The sequence below is a fragment of the Equus asinus genome, chromosome 7, assembly GCF_041296235.1.
Source record: "Equus asinus isolate D_3611 breed Donkey chromosome 7, EquAss-T2T_v2, whole genome shotgun sequence".
Classification (NCBI taxonomy): domain Eukaryota; kingdom Metazoa; phylum Chordata; class Mammalia; order Perissodactyla; family Equidae; genus Equus; species Equus asinus.
In genome coordinates this window covers 63991022-64015438 of record NC_091796.1, presented here as the reverse complement: position 1 = coordinate 64015438, position 24417 = coordinate 63991022, and the positions used below count along the sequence as shown (strand labels likewise).

The following is a 24417-nucleotide window of genomic DNA, read 5'->3' as shown; positions in this document are numbered from 1 at the left end:
GTGGCTGCACCAGTTGGCATTCCCACCAGCAGTGGATGAGGGATCCCTTTTCTCTACACCCTCTCCAACATTTGTTGTTTTTTTTCTTGGTGATTATAGCCATTCTGACAGGTGTAAGCTGATATCTAAGTGTAGTTTTGATGTGCATTTCCCTGATGATTAGTGATGATGAACATCTCTTCATGTGCCTGTTGGCCATCTGTATACCTTCTTTGGAAAAATGTATGTTCATATCCTTTGCCCGGTTTTTGATTGGGTTGTTTGTTTTTTTGTTGTTGAGTTGTATGAGTTCTTTATATATTTTTGAGATTAACCCCTTGTTGGATATATGATTTGCAACTATTTTCTCCCAGTTGGTAGGTTGTCTTTTCATTTTGTTCCTGGTTTCCTTTGCCTTGTACAGGCTCTTTAGTCAGATGAAGTCCCATTTGTTTATTTTTTCTATTGTTTCTCTTGCCCAAGCAGACATGGTATTCAAAAAGATCCTTCTAAGACCAATGTCAAAGAGTGTACTGCCTATATTTTCTTCTAGGAATTTTATGGCTTCATATCTTACATTCAAATCTTTAATCCATTTTGAGTTAATTTTTGCATATGGTGCAAGATAATGGTCTACGTTCATTCCTTTGCATGTGGCTGTCCAGTTTTCCCAACATCATTGAAGAGACTTCCCTTTCTCCATGTTATGTTCTTGGCCCCTTTGTTGAAGATTAGCTGTCCGTAGATGTGTGGTTTTATTTCTGGGCTTTCAATACTGTTCTATTGATCTATGTGTCTGTTTTTATACCAGTACTGTGCTGTTTTGATTACTATAGCTTTTAGTATACATATATATATATATATTTTTTTTTTTGAGGAAGATTAGCCCTGAACTAACATCCACCGCCAATCCTCCTCCGTTTTTTTTTTTTTTTTTGCTGAGCTAACATCCATGCCCATCTTCCTCTGCTTTATATGTGGGACGCCTGCCACATCATAGCTTGATAAGCAGTGTGTAGGTCTGCACCCAGGATCTGAACCAGCAAACCCTGGGCTGCCGAAGCAGAGCATGCGAACTTAATCACCATGCCACTGGGCTGGCCCCAGCTTTTAGTATATTTTGAAGTTAGGGATTGGGATGCCTCCAGCTTTGTTCTTTTTTCTCAGGACTGCTTTGTCTATTTAGTGTTTTTTCTTGTTCCATATAAATTTTAGGATTCTTTGTTTTATTTCTTTGAAGAATGTCATTGGGATTCTGATTAGGATTGCATTGTATCTGTAGATTGCTTTAGGTAGTATGGCTATTTTAACTATGTTTATTCTTCCAATCCATGGGCTTGGAATATCTTTCTATTTCTGTACATCTTCTTTGATTTCTTTCAATAATGTCTTAGTTTTCAGTGTATAGGTCTTTCACCTCTTTGGTTAAATTTACTCCTATTTTATTCTTTTCATTGTGATTGTAAGTGGGATCATCGTCTTGACTTCTCTTTCTGCTACTTTGTTATTAGTGTATAGAAATGCAACAGATTTTTGTAGTTGATTTTGTACCCTGCAACTTTGCAGTAGTTGTTGATTATTTCTAACAGTTTTCTGATGGATTCTGTAGGGTTTTCTCTTTATAGAAGCATGTCATCTGCAAACAGCAAGAGTTTCATTCCTTCCTTTCCAATTTGGATTCCTTTTCTTTTTCTTGCCTAATTGTTCTAGCCAAAACCTCTATGGTTTTGTATTATGTTGAATAGGAATGGCAAAAGTGGGCACCCTTGTCTTGTTCCTGTTCTCAAGAGGGATGGTTTTAGTTTTTCACTGTTAAGAATGCTGTTGGCTGGGGGGCTGGCCCCGTGGTCGAGTGGTTAAGTTCGCGCGCTCCGCTGCAGGCAGCCCAGTGTTTCGTTGGTTCGAATCCTGGGTGCGGACATGGCACTGCTCATCAAACCACACTGAGGCAGCGTCCCACATGCCACAACTAGACGGACCCACAACGAAGAATATACAACTATGTACTGGGGGCTTTGGGGAGAAAAAGGAAAAAAATAAAATCTTTAAAAAAAAAAAAAGAGTGCTGTTGGCTGTTGGTTTGTCATGTATGGGCTTTATTATGTTGAGGTACTTTATTTCTATACCCATTTTATTTAGAAGTTTTTTTTTTATCATAAATTGATGTTGGATCTTGTCAAATGCTTTCTCAGTGTCTATTGAGAGGATCATGTGATTTTTATTCCTCATTATGTTGATATGGTTTATCACATTGATTGATTTCCAGATGTTGAACCATCCCTGTGTCCCTGGTATTAATCCCACTTGATCATGGTGTATGATCCTTTTGATATATTGCTGTCTTTGGTTTGCCAATATTTTGTTGAGGGTTTTTGCATCTATGTTCATCAGTGATATTTACCTGTAATTTTCCTTCTTTGTGTTGTCTTTGTTTTTGGTATCAGGGTGATGTTGGCTTTGTAAAATGTGTTAGGAAGTGTTCCATCTTCTTCAATTTTTTGGAATAGTTTGAGAAGGACATGTACTAAATCTTCTTTGAATGTTGGGTAGAATTCTCCAGAGAAGCCACCTGGTCCTGGACTTTTATCTTTTGGGAGGTTTTTGCTTACTGTTTCAATCTTTTACTTGTGATTTGTCTATTCAGATTCTCTATTTCTTCTTGGTTCAGTTTTGGGAGGTTGTAGGAGTCTAAGAATTTATCCCTTTCTTCTAGATTGTCCAATTTGTTGGCATATAGTTTTTCATAGTATTCTCTTATAATCCTTTGTATTTCTGTGCTATCCATTGTAATTTCTCCTCTTTCATCTCTAATTTTATTTATTTGAGACTTCTCTCTTTTTTTCTTAGTGAGTCTGGCTAAGGAGTTGTTAATTTTGTTTATCTTCTCAAAGAAATAGCTCTTAGTTTCATTGATCCTTTCTACTGTTTTTTTTTGGTTTCAATTTCATTTATTTCTGCTCTAATTTTTATTATTTCCCTCCTTCTGCTGACTTTGGGCTTTGTTTTCTCTTCTTTTTCTAGTTCTGTTAGGTGTAGCTTAAGATTGCTTATTTGAGATTTTTTTTTGTTTGTCAAGTAGGCCTGTATTGCTATGAATTTCCCTCTTAGGACCACTTTTGCTTCATCTCATATGAGTTGGTATGGTGTATTTTCATATTCATTGTCTTCAGAGATTTTTTATTTCTCCTTTAATTTCTTCAATGATCCTATGGTTTTTTCAGCAGCATGTTGTTTAGTCTCCACATGTTTGTTATTTTGCTAGCTTTTTTCTTGTAGTTGAGTTCTAGTTTCATAGCATTATGGTCAGGAAAGGTGCTTGATATGATTTCAATCTTCTTAACTTTATTGAGGCTTGCCTTGTTTCCCAACATATGGTCTATCCTTGAGAATGTTCCATGTGCACTTGAGAAGAATGTGTCTTCTGCTGTTTTTGGATGGAGAGTTCTATATATATCTATTAAGTCCATCTGGTCCAGTTTTTCATTTAGTTCCACTATTTCATTGTTGACTTTGTCTGGATGATCCATCCATTGATGAAAGCGAGGTGTTAAGGTGCCCTACCATCATCATGTTGCTGTTAATATCTCCTTTTAGGTTTGTTAATAGTGGCTTTATGTACTTTGGTGCTCCTGTTTTGGGTTTATATATATTTATAAGTGTTATGTCTTCCTGGTGGAGTGTCCCTTTTATCATTATACACTGCCCATCTTTGTCTCTCATTGTATTTTTTTATCTTGAAGTCTACTTTGTCTAAGTACGGCAACACCTGGTTTTTTTGTTTGCCACTAGCTTGGAGTATGGTCTTTCAGCCCTTCACTCTGAGCCTGTGTTTGTCTTCAGAATTGAGATGTGTTTCCTGAAGGTGACATCCTGTTGGGTCTTGTTTTTTGATCCATCCAGCCACTCTGTGTCTTTGATTGGAGAATGCTGTTTACATTTAGAGTGATTATTGATATATGAGGGCTCTCTGCTGCTATTTTATCACTTGTTTTATGGTTGTTCTGTATTTTCCTTATTTCTTGTCCTGTGTAATTTGGACTGTCAATTCACTTTGGTGGCTCCCTCGGATGGTTTTTTCAGTTTTTTCTTTATTTATCATTTGTGTCTCTGTTCTGATTTTTTATTTAGTGGTTACCATGGGGTTTGTATAAAAGACCTCATGGATGAAGTAATCCATTTTCTGATAGCCTTTTATTCCCTTAGTCTAAGGAGGTTCCATCCTTTTTCTCTTCCCCTTCTAATTTGTTGTGTCACAACTTATTCTGTTTTGTGTTGGGAGTTTGTGGTTAAAGTGAAGTGATTATATTTATTCTTGATGTTTTCCTTCCCTTTATTTTCAATGTTATAATTAAGTGTTTACTACTCTGTTCTAATAGAGAGTTGCAGTTTTCTGATTTTGTCTGCCTATTTATCTCCTTGCTCAAGAATTTGTAAACCCTTTCTTTTTATTTTCAGGTATGAGGACCTTCTTGATCACATCTTGTAAGGAAGGGTCTTGTGATGAACTCCCTCAGCTTTTGTTTATCTGGGAAAGTTTTTATTTCTCCAACATATCTGAAGGATATTTTCACTGCATAGAGTATTCTTGGCTGAAAGTTTTTATCTTTAAGAATTTTGAATATATCATTCCATCCTCTCCTAGAAAAAATGATGGTTAGATGCCATGAAGTAGGTGGCAATGCCTTAACCATATGTGTGTTGTCAGGACCAAGGGCCTCTTACATCCTTGTCATGGGGAGTGCTTTCTTACAACACTGTTGCTTTTTTTTTTTTATTTTAAATCATATTCTTTCATATTAACAAGTTTTAACAATCAGAAAAAAAATTTTTTATAATAAAAGTACAGTTAACTGCCTATAAAACAGCACTTTTAATAGAAATAAAATCAGTTAATGGAGAAAACAAAAAAAACCCCAAGAAAACTTACCAACAACCACCTTCTGCCAAATGGATAATGGAAGAATTTGTTCAAATTTTCTAAGAACAAGCCCATGTCAAAATATGATGATAAAGACATTAGCAATTAACATTTTTTTTAGTGCCAACCAGTACACTATGGCTTTCCACACATTATCATTTATCCTTGCAACATTACTAGGGAGATAGTTACTATAATTTTCTCCAGTTTAAAGATGGACAGAGAGGTTAAAGTCATAGAGTTAATAAATGGCAGAGCTCTGATTTAAATCTAGGCAATATGACTCTAGAGGTTGAGTTCACATTGTTTTGTATTACAGTGTGTGTTACCTATCTCAGTTTATGAGATAAATATGCTTATATTCTAAAACCTGACAAGGACACAAGAAAAAAAAGAGATTGGTTAATTTTACTTCAAGTCTAGGTTTAACAAAATTTTAAATAATATCATAATAACTGAAATACAAAACATTAAAGGAAATGATAAAATAGAGTTTACCTCAAAAATTCAAGGAACATAAGGAAATCTAGTCAAATAATTTACCATATTTATAAGACAAATAGAAAACCAAAATTGTAGCAATGTGAATAGTTTCTGAGAAGGATTTAATAATATTAAACACCTATTCTTAACTAAACACACACAAAACTTATGATAGCTATCATTCTTAATAAAAGTAACATTTTAATATAAACCGAAAACACATATGCCAAATATATAAAGAATGAACGCTCAGATTCTGCTTTGTAAATCATTGAGAAATAGTTTACACATATAGAAATATGGATAGTAAATCTCTACTTGAAAACATATATATGCATATCAATTAAAAAAATTTAAATTAAAACATCTAAGGCATACATTAATGAAAATAGCCAAAATAAAAAAAATTTGAACTCAAATATTGATGGAGCAGAGGAAATGAAGTACATTTATACAATGAAGATAGCATTATAAAATGGTTTATTCTTTTGGAGGGTAGTATGACAAAATCTAGTAAGAATATATGTGGAATAATGTCATTAATAAGCATACAATTATACTCATGCAAATTACAACTATTTAAAAATGCGTACCTAAAAGATTACAGTCCTGCATCACTTAACAATGGGGATACATTCTGAGAAATGCATCCTTAGATAATTTTGTTGTTTTGTGAACATCACAGAGTGCACTTACACAACCTAGATGGTGTAGCCTACTACACACCTAGGCCATATGGTACTAATCTTATGGAACCACTGTCATATATTGGGACCTTTGTTGACCAAAATGTCATTAAGCAGGGCATGACTGTGTAAGTAAATATAGGGCAATGTAAATGGAGTCAAGGCATGGTTATAAAGAACAGTGACTACTAATAGACACCTGTGGTCAGACTTGAGTTTGAATCCTGGTTCAAGCGTGTGATCTCGGGCATTTTTAGTGATTAAATTTGCTCTTGACACAACCCTGTCATGAAAGCTCATTTTGTTACTAGGGTAAAGCTGCTCTGGCAAAGACTGTATGCAAACATGGAAACGTTATCTATTCGACAAATAATTACTGAACACCTAGTATATGCCAGGCATTATTTTAGACAAAAGGGATAGAAAAATGAACAACACAGACAAGAACTACTTTCAGAGTTTACACTTGAGGAGGGAGAAGCAGAAAATAAGTATGCAAACAAATGAACAAATAATTTTGGCTACTGATAAATGCTATGAAGATAACAAAAGAAGGTGATGGATATAGTAATCAGAGTGGAGAGTTAACTTGAGTTGAGTGGTTAGGAAAGGTGACATCTGAGCTGAGACCTGAATGCCCAGAAACCATCACATGCATAGCTCTAGGAAGTACAATTTGGGCAGAAGGAACGTCACATACAGAGCCCAGGGCAAGAATGAACTTGCTGTGTATTCTCTGGTGAGGAACTGGGGGGAAAAGCCCATGTGACTGGAACAGCGAAGAGGAGAGTGGTAGGAGGTGAGGTGAGAAAGCTAGAGAGGGGCCTAGGTCACGCAAGAGCTTATAAGCCACACTTCCTCTGCCTCTCAAACTCCCCCACACCCCACTTTTTTTTGCAAAAGAGGGATAGGACCACCTCATAGAATTATGAGATAATGTGAAAAGCAACTAGAGCAGGCCTGGTGCACAGTAGAGACAGATAGTTATACTCATTAGGTTTCTTTCCTGTCAAGTTGTTCAAATAGAAAACAACAGATAGAAGAAATTTTTTAAATGAAAAAGTTGACAGGAGTTACTGTTAGGAAACAAGGAATGAAGTAACAATCAGAGTATTTCAAATTTGAGTCTGAATCAATAGGAGAACGATGACAATGACAAAGTTAGAGAGATAGAGAGGTACAGATTGTGAGTGGGAAGAGAATGAGGTAGTTAGGCTGGTGAAAATATGCACAAGGCACCTTAAGTACCTAATGGGATAGAAATAAAAATGCGTATGTCATCATTCAGATAAAATTAATTGACCCTCAAGTGGGAGGAACCGAGGGAGCTCTGAATAATAAATGGCTCTGCCTTCTAGAGCTCAGAGGTTAGTCAGAAAAATTAGACATGCACACATAAATGCTACATAGTATCTACTGATATGTACACACAAATGCTACATAGTACACGTTGATATGTGCCCTGAGAGGAACAAATACAATTTTTAGAGAATTTGGACACAGAGTTATTTCTAAATTTTATTTTGGAGATGGAGGACAAGGGACCAAATTCAGTTCATAAAAAGGGGAAACATTAGAGTTCTGCCTTTCAAGTTGGGTAAGATACGGACAAGCAGGCATGGAGCAGTGGGAGGGGAAAAGCATTCCTGGAAGATGAAACAGCCTGAGGACAGAGAGCCAGGAAAACATACTGTGTGCCATACGGAAATCAGGTGGGTAAGATTTGGCTGAGACAAATTATGGAGGATCTCATTATCATAGAATATGTGGAAGAATGAAGAATAAAAAGGAGAAAAGCAAAAGATCAAAGTCTGAGCTTTCAGGAAATGCTCTCAGGACAGCAAGAAACGGCCAGGTCGAAAATGGGGAGGAGGTGGATGCTTAACCGACACTTGTGGATTGAAGAAAAGAAACGGCCACTGCTACATATGGTTATAGAAGTCAAAAATAAAAAGTGAGCCTAGTCTTTTTACAAAGAGAACATGAAAGCAAGACGACGTACTCTGAGAATAAAAAAGTTTATAACCTAGTTAGAAAGATCAAGAACTACCCAACAGTACAATATAATACAAATAATCTAGCATCTCATATGATATTTACCTTTATAGGTAGGAATTGGACATGTCTCTCTGTAGTGTTCCTAGAGAATTCTGAATCCATGCAGCTTTTAAATTTAATACTTTAAAAATAATAAAAATAAAAAGTGAATACCTTTCACATAATAGTTAGGGGAAGATGTTTGAAATAATTCTGGAGGAGTTATCAGAAGAACTTTTCTTCTCAGATGGGCAACTTTACTATATTCAGAGAATTATCTATTTCAAAGCAAGTAAAACCACACTTAGCAAGTTGCTAGTTATCCAGAAAAGAAGCCCTTTAAATTCAACCACTTCTATTTATGCTTTATCACTAGACAAGCAAGATGCATGAATTCTATGGCGATGTTATTACACTAAGTGAAGATGCTGTTGCGACACCAAAAGATTATGTACCATAAGAGTGATAGTATTTTTTTAACAGTATTATTATTATTAGCTAAAATATTTAAATTTTACAAACAACTTTTTAGAATTGAAGTCAAATAAAATAATTTTCCAGGTAAGATTAATAGGTTTGAAAGTCAGTTTCTCTCTCTCCACCTCCCCATTTATATTTACATATTTATTTTGCATTCTACTGATACATGTTTAAAAAGTAAAATTATCATCTCCACCTAAATTTAAAGGACAAGTTGGTTACCATACATTTAATTGTAGTACCTTACTTTACTAGGACTATGTTAAGGATAACAACAATACAGATGTCTAAAAATATTTCAGAGATTGTTCTGTTTAAGACACTATCTTGCTTATCTTCAGTGAACAGGCAATCATGCCAAACTAAAGCAAGCTCGTGTGTATGTATAAACCCACACCCCCAACACCCACCAATCTATACCCCCACACCCACTGCTGCACATACACTGCAATGACCAATTTACTGCTCAACCACGCTGTCAATCAACAACAGTAGAAAGTTCCCTGGTTCTTTGTTAATGGGTTAGCATTTGGCTTCTGTTTGCTGGTCCAAAGTATAAAGAAAGGGAGAAGCAAGGCATTTATAAATTTAGTGACATGACTGACTGTTTCAAATATCATGGGGACTTTATATTATGGGGTGAAGTACCATTTTATAGACTTTTATACAAATAAACAGCATTTTACCAACATGATATCTTAACATTGCTAACCCAAATGCATGAAGACATAATCTGGTAAAGTTATTTAATGGCAATACTGCCACCCTTACTGGATAAAATCCTAAGTTGTTAGTGTGGCTTTATATATTAGACTATTTTTGATACATTCATAAATATATTCTGGTTTATTTCATTTAATTAGTCTCCAGTGCAGAGGATATAAGTCATAGAAAGTACAATATGTTCAGTATAAGCTTCCTTATTAAAAAATCATTGTTTAGTAAGGGCCAAATTTTGAATACATTTTAATTTCTAGTGATCATTCTCTCATGCTCAAAATGTACCTGACATTCAGAATACTTTTTAAAAAAAACATAAACTTTCCAATAAAAGATGGTTCATAGGATAAGGATTTGAAGTAAGATTTTCAAGTGTAAATTTAAGAAATATACTTACCTTTGATTCGAGGTAGACATTTGCTGATGACATTTTTGTAACTTTGCATATGTAATTAACTAAAGAGATGGCACAAAGAATAAATAGGCTATCATTAATTAATGCTCGAACAAACACAGTCCATTTCAACTGATTTTCTGGGACATCTCCATGGACTAGCATTGCACAAGTCAAGTTCACCACTAAAAAGAGAAGGCTTGCCAATATAAAGCCCAAATGCAGTAGAATTCTGAAAGAAAAAAAATGAGTTTATTAGGTGTTTATAAAACTAAAATGTTTGTAACTTCATTAAATACAAATTTAATGATCACTCAGAGTTAGTTGGCCTATCTTTACTGTTATGAAATTAGGATCTAAACCATTTTAAAATAGCATTAGATTTTAAAGCATTAATTTAAAAATAATCTCATGTGGACCTGAATTCAGTTGCCTCTACCAAGAAGAATAATATAGGACTATTTTAACACTATTTCAAGTAATCCTGAGTTTTTCATTTTTATAACTATTAAGCATATTTTTTTACCTTTCCATTCCAAGAATTACCAGGCTCTTATAATGTGCCTGGAAAATTAATATACTGTACCTAAGTTTAAATACATCACTAATATTAAATTGAAGAAGTAAGGGAAATGTGTTTTAAACAATGTTCAATCTTATGAACATCTGATTATCCATAGCAAACATTGCTTTCAAACACAACTAAAGAATCAACAGGGACAGTATATGTAGAGTTTCAAGCACTCGTCAATACTTCATCTTCTTAAAAGGTTGCATATTTACTATGCATACCGAGCAACTCTGAGAATGAAATGCTTAACTACTTCCCCCTAAGAAAAGTTAGACCACCTCATAAAAACTCTTCAGGTAAGGTGTGGCTATCTGTGTCAAGTAGCTATAACAGTTATCCCAGTTCAAATACATTTATATCCCAAGTTAATGTGTTCCAGAAATTTATTTGCATGCTAATATCTTCTATTTTGGGTCACTTTCAATAGGGAATAATAAAGCACTGTCTACCTTTATAAATATTTTACACGAGGTAAATTGAAGATAATGTGTAATCTGTAACAAGCAATCTTTGTTAAGTGTACATGGAAAGTACAAACAGCACAAAGTACAAAGTACAAAGATTTTAGTTTGAAAGTTTAGATATTAATATTCTCTCAGATTAAATAATAAAGATAATTACAGTTTGAAGTCCAAAATGGACCTTGAAATTATTCATATATCGAGGGGATTATAGTAGTTTAGGAAACCAAAGTATAGAGTTGTTAACTGAGTTGCATAGTTGGCAAGGCAGTGGGAAAATTGGTTTGAAACCGAAGCCTCCTGACTTCCCAGCTTAGCACTCTCATTCCTGAGGTTAATTGGGACTGAAACATTACTTATTTCATGGAACTATACTATACATTCTCATCCAAAACAACATAATCTAACTTTATTATTTGTGGACTCTCTGAAACTACATCTGACACCTGAAGTGGGACAGTGGCAGAGCAGCAAAAAAAAGGTGTTAGGCGGCAGTATGGCTGAAGGGGGAGACTGAGTTACTCAACTCACCTCTGCGAACTAATCTAACTACTTGATTTTTCTACACAACTGCTAAGGTATCCTCAACTACCATACCCTTCTACCTTGAGAAGCCTACTGTGAAAAAAATTTAGATCCTGCTACTCATGAAACTTACTTGTGTTTGTCAAGTTCAGTGGCACATCTGACTTTACATATAACCTATAGAGACAATATAAAAAGAAAGTTTTCAAAACGTGTAATATAGTATTTTTTTTTTAATTTTTATTTTTTTTGGATGTACATCATATTTCAAATTCTGGATACATTACATCATGTTCACCACCCGAACACTAATTATAGTGCATCCCCTCACATGTGAGACTAATCACCCCTTTTATCCTCCCCCCTCCCCCCTTCCCCAATGGTAACCACCAGTCCAATCTCCAATGCTAAGTGATTTTTTTGTCATTGTTGTTTTTATCTTCTACTTATGAGTGAGATCACATGGTATTTGACTTTCTCCCTCTGACTTATTTCACTCAGCATAATACCCTCAAGGACCATCCATGTTGTCACAAATGGCCAGATTTCATCATTTCTTATGGCTGAGTGGTATTCCATCGTGTATAAATACCACATCTTTATCCATTCATCCCTTGTTGGGCACCTAGGTTGCTTCCAAGTTTTGGCTATTGTGTATAATGCTGCAGTGAACATAGGAGTGCAAATATCTTTATGCCTTTGTGTTTTCAAGTTCTTTGGATAAATACCCAGCAGTGGGATAGCTGGATCATATGGTAGATCCATCCTTAATTTTCTGAGGATACTCCAAACTGCTTTCCATAGTGGCTGCACCAGTTTGCACTGCCACCAGCAGTGAACAAGGGGTCCCTTCTCTCCACACCCTCTCCAACATTTGTTGTTTCCTGTCTTGTTAATTATAGCCATTCTGACCGGAGTGAGGTGATCCAAAAAAAAAAAAAAGAGGCCGTTCTCATATAGTATTCTTCAATTTGTTTTGACTGTGTGTTTCAAAGTGATACAACTCCCAACGATAACAGATAGCAAGCAAAGTTCAAATGTTAACAGCTGCACCACCGTGAAGCAAAAATAGGCAAAGAGCCAAAGCCTTAAAACAATTAATTAATAACTATCTTTGTTATAGTCTTTTTAAAAAATTGAGATATAATCAACATATAACATTATATTAGTTTCAGGTATACTAGATAATGATTTTATATTTGCATATATTGTGAAATCATCACAATAAGTCTAGTTACCATCTACTACCACACATAGTTACAAATTATTTTTTCTTGTGATGAGAACTTTTAAGATTTATTCTCTTAGCAACTTTCAAATATACAATACAGTATTACTAACTATAGTTATCATGCCGTACATTACATCCCCATGACTTATTTATTTTACAGCTGGAAGTTTGTACCTTTTAACTACCTTCACCCATTTCACCCACCCCTCTACTCCCCACTCCTTGGCAACCACCAATCTGTTCTCTGTACCTATAAGTTTTTTTGTTTTTACAGATTCCACATATAAGTGAGATCATACAGTATTTGCCTTTCTCTGACATTTCACTTGGCATAACGCCCTTAGGGTCCATCCATGTTGTTGCAAATGGCAAGATTTCCTTCTTTTTTATGACTGAATAATATTCCAGTGTGTGTGTGTGTATGACATTTTCTTTATCCATTCATCCTTGGATGGACATTTAGGTTGTTTTCATATCTTGGCTATTGCAAATAATGTTGTAATAAACACGGGGGTGCATATATCTTTTTTGTTTTCTTCAGATAAATACTCTGAAGTAGAATTGCTGGATTTCTTAAGTGTCTACCTTTAAAAATTTAAACAGAATTAATTCAGTTTAGACATTTATTAAAGTTTTATTATAAGCCAGATATTGTGCTGGATGGCTTGCCACCTAATCTAAACTTCATTATATTACTCACACTTTGTCCTAAAACAAAACTACTTACTTAAATAGGAATATGACTGAGTGTTCTCCAAAGATTATTTTCCCCTAAGATGAAATGAAGTAGTAAAAGGAAACAAGGGATGAAAAATAAACACAAATATAATGAACGTATATCATATTTAATAAACTTGCTTCCTTCACAAAGCCTTGCAAAATGCAGGTTCCAAATACTTGTTGAATAAAGTTAAGCAGATAGGTAAGTAGAATTTGAAGTAAGCATGGTAAATTCTGAGAGCATAGTGTGGAAGGTTTCAATTACTTACTGGTGAATTTGGAATTTATTATTTAGATAATGTGAAGATAGTGAAGATTTTTATGAAGGCGCTCCAAAATATGGAATTTCATCAATCTGGCATCAATGTACAGGCTACTTACAGAGATACTACAGACCAGAAGTAGAAAGACTAGTTATAAGACTACTGAAATAGAGTATGAATTTTGGGGGCCTGGAAAGAAAGAGGCAAATACCAAACATTATAAAGAAAAATAATGTACTTGGTAATTAGTAAGTTAACATTTACTGAGCACATACTATGAAGCATGCCATGGATTCAAAAATAGAATAACTGTTTCTGCTCTCAAAGAGCTCAGTATATGGAATAAACAAACCATTTATTTTGACACATTGTGATATCACTGCAAAAGATGCTATCACAACACCTAGGAAGAGAGAAAGGCTAATTCAGTCCCGGAAATGGTAAGAGGTAAGGGGAAAAGGGAAAGACTGTATAAAGAGTCAGGGAGGACTTCTCAAAGGAAGTCACATTTGAGCCAAGTCATGAAGGGTAAATGAGAATAGGTAAATACTCAGGCAAAGGTAGTAGCCTGTGCATCTATTCATATCTATCATATTTTGGTTAACAGTACCAACATCTCCCAGAAGCTGAATGTGATAGAGGAGTCTAAAATATTATCCTATTAGTTTCTACACTGTACTCTTTAACTCATTCTCAGATGCTTTTTTCCCTCTATCTTCACTACTACAGTAGGTTATTACAACAGCCTTTTAATTGGTCTCTCTGCCTCCATTCTTAACTGCATCTATATTTTTAGACAACTGTTCATTTTTCTACTTTTCCTTTACTGTCTATGATTTATTTTTAAAATTGTAGTAAAATAAGTATGTAATAAAATTTACCATTTAACCATTTTTAAGTGTACAGTTCAGTTACATTAAGTCCATTTACACTGTTGTGCAACCATCACCATCATCCATCTTCAGAAGTTTTGCATCCTCCCAAACTGAAACTCCATACCTGTTAAACAATAACTCCCCACCCCTCCCTCCTCCAGCCCCTGGCCCTGCCATTCTACATTTTGTCTCCACGAATTTGACTACTCTAGGCATCTCACACAAGGGGATTCATACAATATTTGTCCTTTTGTGACTGGCTTATTTCACTCAGCATAATGTCTTCAAGGTTCATCCATGTTGTAGCATGTGTCAGAATTTACTTCCTTTTTAAGGCTGAATAATATTCCATTGTTTGCATATACCACATTTTGTTTATCCATTCATTCATCAGCGGACAGGTGAGTAGCTTCCATCTTTTGGATATTGTGAATAATGCTTCTATGAACATGTTCTATATATGATTAAAAAAAATCATTTGAGAGTAAGTTGCATATGTGATGCTCCTTTACCTCTAAATACTTCAATATATACTTCCTTAAGAAAGGAAATTCTCTTATGTAACCACTGTACAATTAGAAAAATCATAAAGTTGAATATTGATACAATACTACTATTTAATCTGCAGACCTTATTCAGATTTTGCAAATTGTCCCAGAAATGCTGTTTATGGGGGTAAAAAAATTCAGGATTATGTATTACATACAGATTTCATATGCATTTAACCTCCTTTAATTTTCATTTATTTCCCTTTGTCTTTCATGATATTCACAGTTTTGAAGAGTACAGACCAGTGATTTTGTAGAATGCTACTCAGTCTGAGTTTATCTGATGTTTCCTTATGATTAGATTCAGGAAATGCATTTTGGTAGGAATACCACAGAAATGATGATGCTGCATTCTTCTCAGTGCATTATATCAGGAGGTTCAGGATGTTAATTTGTCCCATTAGTGTGACATTAACTTTGATCAACTGGTTAAGGTGGTACCTACCAGGTTTCTCCACTATTAAGTTACTATTTTTCCCAATCTAATAAGTATCATGTGGAGACATACTATTTAGAGACTATGTAATTATCTTTTATTCTTCAAACTTTCATCCACTAGTTTTAGCCTAAATAAATTATTATTATGATGGAGCAACTTCTAAAAAGTAAACCTGATCATACTATTCCAGGAAAAAGCCCACACTTCATTGATACATAAAAGGTCTTTATCTAGTCCCACCTTCCCATCATTGTATCCTTTTATCCCCATCTTCAATTTTATGGTCTGGTCATTCCGAATTATTTACAGCTCTGCAAATAAGGGGTTCAATTTCACATCTCTGTGTCTTTGTACATGTTTTTACTTTACTTGAAATATGTTTTCATGGTCATATAACAAATCCCAACTTATCCTTCAAGACTTTACTCGAGTGTCATCTTTTATATTGTCACCTTAAGTGCCTTAGGAAGAGAGAAACCACTCTGTATCCTAGCATATGGTATTTATTTACAGATTTATTTATCTCTTAAGAGAGACCATAACTTACTGATACTTATAGGCCTAGCGCCTAGCATAACGCCTGGTTCAAACTAGGTTTTCAGAAATTGTTTGAACAAATGAACAGTGAATTTAGGCCAAAGCAAGTACTTTGGCATCACGGTGTGGGGTGAGTGAGAAATACAGCAGAAGTTGAAACTGGAGGGGCAAGCAGTTGTCCAATCATGGAGGATTTGTATAAAAATGCTAAAGAATTAGGCTTTAACTCCCACAAACTCTGTAATATGATTTTATGTTTGAGTGATTTCTTAGGTGACAGCATAGAAAATGGATTAGAATGGTGCAAAGAATTCCAGTTAAAAGACTGTTCTCATGTTTTGAATCTAAAGAACTGATAGAACGAGGGCCCCAATGGCAAAAATTTTAAAAAGTCAGACCATGGAATTGATTTTTAGTTTTAAAATTTATTACATACAGGCAGAAATACTGAGAAGGCACATGAGTTTTGGAATGTAAGAAGAAAATTCTAGTCACCTACAGAGGTGACAGCTGAAACTCAAAGTAGAAGACATTTGAGGGAACAAATGTAGACTGAAAAGTCAACCTGTGATACGTTCACATTTAACACAATGAAAAAGCACAGAGTGAAGAAAAGAGAGATGGGCAGGGGAGAGAAACATAAGAATCAAACTAGTCACAGAAAACAGCAGAGTAGTTCTGAGGTAACAAGAAGAAAGGATAGCCCTTGGTAAATTCTACAAAAAGTTAAGAACAATTAAGAAATGACCATTTGACTGGGTTACTAGTATGTCACCAGTACCTTGGAGAGAATAGTTTTCAATGGAATGATAGAGTAAAAGTTCAAGGAGTTAATAGGAAATAAGACAATAAAGGCAGTGTGTAGACTATATGAGATATATTTGAAGATAAAAGAAATCTGGAAAAAATTGTGTTAGGAGACAATTCTCTATGAATATTGCATGTTTCTGCATGGTCCAGGTCTTCTGAGCAAAGGGGTTTGCATAGCAAACATCCTTGAAAACTACGGAGTCTACCTTAAGGTCAGAGGGAAGATTTGTTTCCTGACCAGTATAATAAAGATAGAGAACTCTCCCTCCCTGGGGACATCCCAGGGGAGTAGAGTCTCCCTCTCCCTCCTTGGTGGAGATCTGCTTACATTCCAGAGTAAAGATAAGGTCTGCCTATGTCTCTCTTCCTTATTTTGAGGTTCCCCTCCTGTAACACACCCTGCTACATGCACAGTAACATCTGGCCCCCACTGTGTTGCCACTGTTGGGAATTGGGGCTTGGGGATCTTACGCAAGACATTGCTTTGGTTCTTTTTTGCTGTGAGTAAGAAATGGTCTTTTTCTCTGATGCTTGGATCTTGTATTTTCTGTCAGTTTATGTAGATAAAACTGTGGCAGCCTAACCTGTGAGCTTTCAAGTAGGGTAAAATCTCAGGCCCTGCACAGTTTCTGATTTAATAATCTTCTGGTCAGAAATGAACTAGAGAGGGTGAAATGCTAAATGGAGGAGCAGGAGAGAGGAAAGGAGAGTTCAATTGTTAAAGGCGGCTCTAGAAGAGGCAGGTTAGCACTGAAAATGAAGATACATATTGTGAGTCAAGAGGGAAGAAAGATAGTTGAAGAAAAACTTGGAGGTCTGCACATAAAATTTAAAATAATCTACAAACCAGCCCTTTGTTAAAATAAGAAATTTGGACATAGCATGGATATAGACATGTTGATATAGAGAAGATGGATGAGAGAATTTGGCAGATGGGTTCTTTTTTTTTTTTTTTTTTTCCAATAAAATAGGAGGCAAGGTCATATCCTGGGAAGGGATCTTAGATTTAAGCACTTGGGATATGCAAAACATTTGGAACACATGAATAGAAGAGTTATAAAAGAATATATTGAGAAGCAGAGAGGTCCAATTAAAGTCAGGGAGTTGATAGTGGATACAGTCAGCAAGGCTTCCTGATTTTAAAATGGCAACAATCTAATAGAAAAAATGGATGCCATTATAAAAAGTTCAAATAACTAGGTTGCATTTTTCATGTACTAATTTAGATCTGTAAAATGTGGAACTATTGTAGAGAAAGAAAAAGTAGGTGAGTGAATATATTGGCACAGCAAAAAGTCAAGAGATAAGGAATACTAGATTGACCATAGGTTCTAAGTGCAGATGACATCAGAAGAGAGCTAATGGAGCAGGGAACACAGAAGAGAGAAAATGAGTAAAAGTTAAGACAAGGGTGAAAAACAGATAAAAGGATGAATTCAAGATGTATTAGGGAAAACAGAAGACATTGGTCAGAAAGAGTTGCTTTACTTTCAAGAGCTGATCCAACGTGTGGCCATGCTGTTGGGCTGTTCAAATAGAAATGGAGGGTTTTAGAGCTCTGAGAAGCCACTGAATTGAGAGACATTAGATGGGTTATCAATATGGGCTTTGAAAAAGATCTATATAACAGGAGACTAGGATAGAAGAAAGAAAGTGCTGATTCATCCAGGAAAGTAGAAGTATTACTTACTACAGTCAATGATGAGCTAATCAGGTGGCACAGATTTCAGAGAGATGATGATAGCAAAGATTTCAGAGAGATCTTCACGGTATAACATGAATTAAGTAGTATCGGGAAATATAAAATAGGGTGATTGTTCTTCCCACAAACTGAGATGGGGTTTCTAAAGCATGAAGTGTCATCTGGAAAAAGGTAGATTTCAGCGAAGGCATTTAAAAGGTTCAAATGAAGAAGAGAATGCAGACAAGATGGGAAGTATAACCCATAAGATTACAGGTCATGGGTGTGAGAGCGAGTAGAGTTGAATAAGGAAAGAATTAAAGGTTAGCTATCATCCCAGATTTGCAGAATATGTTACAATGCATCATATAAACACAACCAGGTGCTTAAATCACATTTAGATTATAATAGGGTTAAAAACAATGATCCAATATTAGTAGATTCCAAGTATTTTATAGAATATAGCTAACAGGACATGATCCTGGGTAAAAAAAAAAAAAAAATAGTAATATCAAAAAATGCCAAGTGATTGGTTAGGACAGTGAAGGATAGTTCATGAAACATAATAAACATGTACTTTATGTAGATTTTTTGAAGTTTAGAATGGTAAACAACATACATCTAAATGACTTGCTGATGTCAACTAATATCAAAGGAGCCATATCTTTCCAGGTCTTTCTTAATACCAGAAAAACTGAATAAATGGGCCATCTACAGAAGGACATTATTCTTTACTATAAAAGTATGAAGAATTATATGGGTTGATGGATATCAAATATACCTCATCGTATAACCTATCTTTATCCCATAAACTAGTAGTGCCTAATTTAGGAAATACTTAGAATTTTTGAATTAATGAAGATTTAAAATACTGTTATCATTAGCATACTCTATTTTAAAATATTTAACCTATTTATAAGTGATCTGAAATGATTTTTCCATTTTAAAATGCAGACTTCCATATTCTGTCTTCCTATTTATTTCCTCGAATAGGGAAGAAAGATGAGAGTGTGACAAATATATTTTATTGTGAATGTTACCTAATGTAAGTTGAATTAATACAGGTATACCAAGATTTGGGGGAGAGTTACAGTGGAGCTGTGTATCACTTATTGTCCCCCATGGCATGTAGAACTATGCTGTGTGGAGATGGTAGATACTGAAATACTTATAGAACGGATGCTTTTCTATAGAATTTCTTTTCGTCAAATCAATTTTCCCACATTTGTTGATTTGAAATAGAAACTTTACCAGAGAACATATCTACATGAAATTTGGAACTGATACAAAAATGAGTTGTGGTGAACACAATCTCTTCTCCATGGTGAATAGACAGGCATATATATCCAACTATGTAGATTACTTTCACAGAGCAGATATCCATAGTGTCTACCTCAATTGCTTAACTTCCTATGGCGAGTGGTGCACTATTCTCAAGCTTACCGCTACTGCTTGCATATTAAAAAAATGACGCTTTTAACTACTTTAGCTATAAATTGCATAGCCAGACTTTTCTCAGATGTTGTCTTTCAAAGTCTATCATATATTTCATTTCTCAGAACTTTTTTTAATCTTCTAAATATTTTTTCTTTACAGCAGCCTGTCTTTTTCCTAGGATACAATAGATATTTTCTCTCTCTTAGGATACTAATACCTTTCTTTTTTAAAGTTTCTTCTCTCTGCTTAGTCTGTTTTCTTTCAAGTTGCTTAAAATGATTTTATACAATTAAATTGGGCTGCTTTGATATACATTCGAATGAAGTTCCGGGTTAATACTGAACATATGTATCTAATTTTGTTCTCACCTGAAACTCCACTAAAACAACAGTAAATGGATTTTCTTAAAAGGTATAAACCCCTAGGTTTGAGTAGAATGGGAAAGGATACAAAAACAAAATATTGGAAGCTAGAAAGCAGATGGACGTGTACAGAGAAGAGTTAACATAGCAGGTCTGAGACTACATTCTTAGAAAAGCCTGCTTGTAAGGCTGGTCCTTGGCTGGCATTTGGGAACTTGGATTTGGGGAGGATTCCCACCATTCCCTAAATGAGAAGTGTGTTTCACTGTGCCTAAACCGCGCAAACAATATGGTTTACACTCAACACCTGCTTTCCTTCTTGGATTCTGGAATTTTGGCATGTGTTAGGCAGAGAGTGCTTACATGACTAAACCCCAATAAAAAACTTTGGCACTGAGTTTCTAATGAGATTCCCTGGTAAGTAATATTTTATATATGCTGTCACAAATCATTACAGAAGGAATTAAGCGTATACTGTGATTCCACTGGGAGAAGACTCTTGGAAGATTGTGCCTGGTTTCCTCTGGACCTTACTCCATGTTTATTTTCTCTTTGCTGATTTTACTCTATCCTTTCACTGTTATAAACTCCAACTATGAGTATAAAAATTGTGAGTCCTTCTAGCAAATCATCAAGGCTGAGGGTGGTCTTGGTGACTACCAACACAATGTGTGATTTTCCAAGAAAGATGAATCCCAAGTTAGTAGTGAGGAGGGTTGAGAACCAATCTGATAAACATTTCAGAATCTTCAAAAGGTACAGAAAACAAGAGAACCAAGAACCACTAGAACGGAGAGGTGAAGGTAGCTAAAACAGGGGTACATAAGAGCTGTCTAAGAGCAGTTAAATCTCTAAAGTCTCTTTTCCTCATCCACGCCCTAGGCAAATGGTCCTCATTCATCCTGGCAGATACCTGACTGCTTATTCTCTGGAGAAGCTACTCCGGCCTGGAGTATGAAAGTTAGATGCCGGGCACAGCTGATAGTTTGGCACCATACTAAAAACAGGGAGATTAACGATCAATACCAAGTATAGTGATTATCTCATGTCCCAACCCTCTTCTCCCATGAGGTTATCAAAATGCTCTAAACTGGACCTTTATTCTCTGAAGGATTAGAATATTTTTTCCCCCTGAGGAATCTGATCAGCCCAAGAGGAAAGACCTAAATAAACCAGGATCAGGGGTTCCCTAACAAATCATCCAGCCAGATCACCCTACAGTGTGTACATGCTTCACCCACATGCTTAGAGGTTCCACTCCTAATTACGAACAGACAGCCAAGGATAATCAGATAGCTCAAGTTTCTAACGAGAGAAGAAATCAAAAACAATCAAACAGAAAAAAGAAAACTATATAGAAAGAAAACTAAACAAACAAAAATCCCTTATCATTAATAGACTCAGAGAGATAAGATACTATCCTCATGAAACAAAAACAAGATGTCATTAATAAAAAAAATTCAGAGAATAAAAAAGAGCTCATTAAAAAAAGAGAAATTAAACATGCTAGCAGAAATGAAAAAGTCAGGAGAAGGGCTGGAAGTTGGGGAAATCTCCCCACAAAAAGTAAAGCAAAAAGATAGATGCAAAATAGGAGAGAAGAGGGAAGAAAAGATCTGTCTTGGAGGTCCAACATCCAAATGTTAGGAGTTCCAGAAAGAGAACAGAAAGAGGAGGAAAGAAAATCAATGAAAAATTCAAGAATGTTTCCCCAAACTAAAGGATACACGTGACTAAATTGAAAGGGCCTGTTCAATGCCCAAACAAAATGTACAGAAAACAGACCCATATGAAGAGACATCATTTCAGAACATTGGGGTCAAAGAAAAATTGAACAGTTTTCAGCAAGGAAGAAAACAAGTCACATATAGAGGGTCAAGAATCAGAACGGCTTTAAAATTTCAATAACAATACTGGAAGTAGAGCAACACCTTAAAAATCTTCATCGAAAATTATCTCCAGCCTAGAATTCTATAGCTGCCTAAACTATCAATTAAATAAGACAGTAGAATAAAAATATTTCAGACATAAAAAGCCTCAAAAACTTGCTTACCACGCACCCTTTCTCAAGAAGGTACTAGAGGATTACTTCACTGAAACAAGGCATACAGTGAAGGATTAATTCAGCAGGCCTGAGTTGTCTCAACACTGTAATTTCCAAAGAAAGATCTGGCCCTTGCTGGGCTCTTGGAAGATAATTTCTAAGTCCTCGGAATGTCCTGCCTGGTAAGTGTCTTTGTTTACCTGGAGCCTAGGGCCATACCAAATAGTCTATGCTAACAATGTGACTTACGATGGAGGCCTGGGCCATGTGCTATCAGTTTGACCTTTGAAGAGGCTGGAGACTGAGTAAGTAAGGTCAGCCACAAAGATGCTCCACGTGTATATGACTGACCCCCAATAAAATCTCTGAAACATTATATGGACTCTCTTGGTTGGTAATACTTCGTAGTTGTTGTCACCTATTGCACTCTCTGTAAGACTGTGCTGTGAGAGGACAACTGGACTTAATTTTACAAATAACAAAGCTGAGCTTTAGAGATTAAGTGGATTGTCCAGGTACACACAGGAAATTCAAAGGGCTAAAACCTAAGTGTCCTGACTCCTAATTCATTGTTCACAGGGATCCTGGTATTCTTCGACATATTTGTACATTTACATCTTTGATGGTATATACTTCAAGTTAATTTCCTAATTTTTAAGGTGACACATACTGCTTTATTAATAGAAGTGTCATCTATATATCACAGCAACTATTTGTTAGTTGTTCAAGATTTGCAGAATTAACATGCCCAAGAAAAATACAATCAGAAACCAAATTATCTGTTTAGTAAAATGGAATGACCTGGAAACAGTTTCAGACTATCAAGTATCTTTACTATACCCTTTACTTAACTAGAAGTATATTTTTATAAAAGCATAAATAACTAAATTTTTCAGGAATGAAGTATTAATTTTATGTGTGAGAAGAATTTGTGAGCTTTCATTATTTAAAATCATCCTGAAATATAAGATTACTATGGATGGTTCATTAGTATACTATGGACAGTTCTTTGAAGATAATTTAACATATCTTATGTTAAGGAATAAGCAATTTATTTCTGCACTGAGAGTCTCATATTATGGATTTAGACTCCTTAGGAAACTGACAAATTGAATTTGTGCTGAGACTTTCTATCCTTTAAGAAGTTTTTACAACACTAAACCCATTGTAATTACTAATTTTTCATAAAACCGTTCATGCTTTTCAAACTAGGAAGATAGCAGAATTGCTTTTTGTATAGGTAAAGACAGAGAGCCAGATTCAATGGAGAATATCTGTCTGACTTTTAATGGTGGAGGAAAAAAGGGCAGAATGTATCAGAAGTAGTAATGAGCAGAAGGAACGCTACTTACTTTCTCTTCCTCTTGATTTCTTAAGGACAATAACAATTTGAACATAATCAGTGATGATGATCACTCACATTAGCTCAAAACCTGCTAATCCCATGGTGTAAAAGAGAAGTTCTCTAGACTACACCGTATTACCTCAAACCAGCCCAAATGACGGGATCGCAATTGGAAAACCTCCTACACAAAAGCTGAGGAAAGAACATGAAAGTTTAAGAAAATATTACTTAAGCATTTTTACACAGACTGAAGCTGAAAAAAACTGTAGAGTATGATCAGTATGCTAATGAAAAATGGCAGCTATAACTGAATTTTTGTAAAAAGTTAGAACAAACGGATTTGAAATATCCAATCACATCTTATCTTAGAAACCAGATGGGCCAGCCCTGTGGCACAGTGGTTAGGTTTGGTAGTTCTGCTTCAGGGGCCTGGGTTTGAGGGTTCCGATCTGGGTGTCGATCTACACCACTTGTAAGCCATGCTGTGGCAGCAACCCATACACAACATAGGGGAATACTGGCACAGATGTTAGCTCAAGGCAAAACTTCCTCATAACAAAAAAAGAGGAAGATTGGCAACAGATGTTACCTCAGGGAAAATCTTCCTCAGTAAAAAACAAAACAAAACATCCACAAATATAAACAAATTACCAAAAAAAAAAAGCAGATGATCTAAATATTTATTTACGTTTACTTATGTCCTAAATAAACTAAATTCAGATTAGTTTAACCTGATAGGTTTAACTTTTTAAAATTGGCATTCATAGAGAGAGAATTCATAGACATTGTAGTAGATCTAAGAACTAGGTCATAAAGTAAGTTTTTTTTTTAAAAAAACCTTAAAATTCTAGATTGCCTTATTAGTGTTAGA

The 24417-nt window shown here is 35.2% G+C and overlaps 1 protein-coding gene and 1 pseudogene across 2 annotated transcripts in view; both read right to left on the bottom strand.

Annotated features, from left to right (window-relative positions):
* GPR137C (G protein-coupled receptor 137C) overlaps positions 1 to 24417 on the bottom strand; it is a 68785-nt gene that overhangs the window by 20600 nt on the left and 23768 nt on the right. The window contains exons 2-3 of one of the 2 annotated variants that reach the window (XM_044773594.2): positions 11388 to 11431; positions 9701 to 9929 (exon numbers count right to left, since the gene is read on the bottom strand). In XM_044773594.2, the coding sequence (XP_044629529.1) occupies positions 9701 to 9929; positions 11388 to 11431 (273 nt within the window). Of the gene's footprint in view, positions 1 to 8166; positions 8246 to 9700; positions 9930 to 11387; positions 11432 to 24417 lie in introns of both variants that reach the window. The other variant, XM_070513640.1, reaches the window with a different exon arrangement.
* Positions 4622 to 4734, bottom strand: LOC123287504 (U6atac minor spliceosomal RNA; annotated as a pseudogene).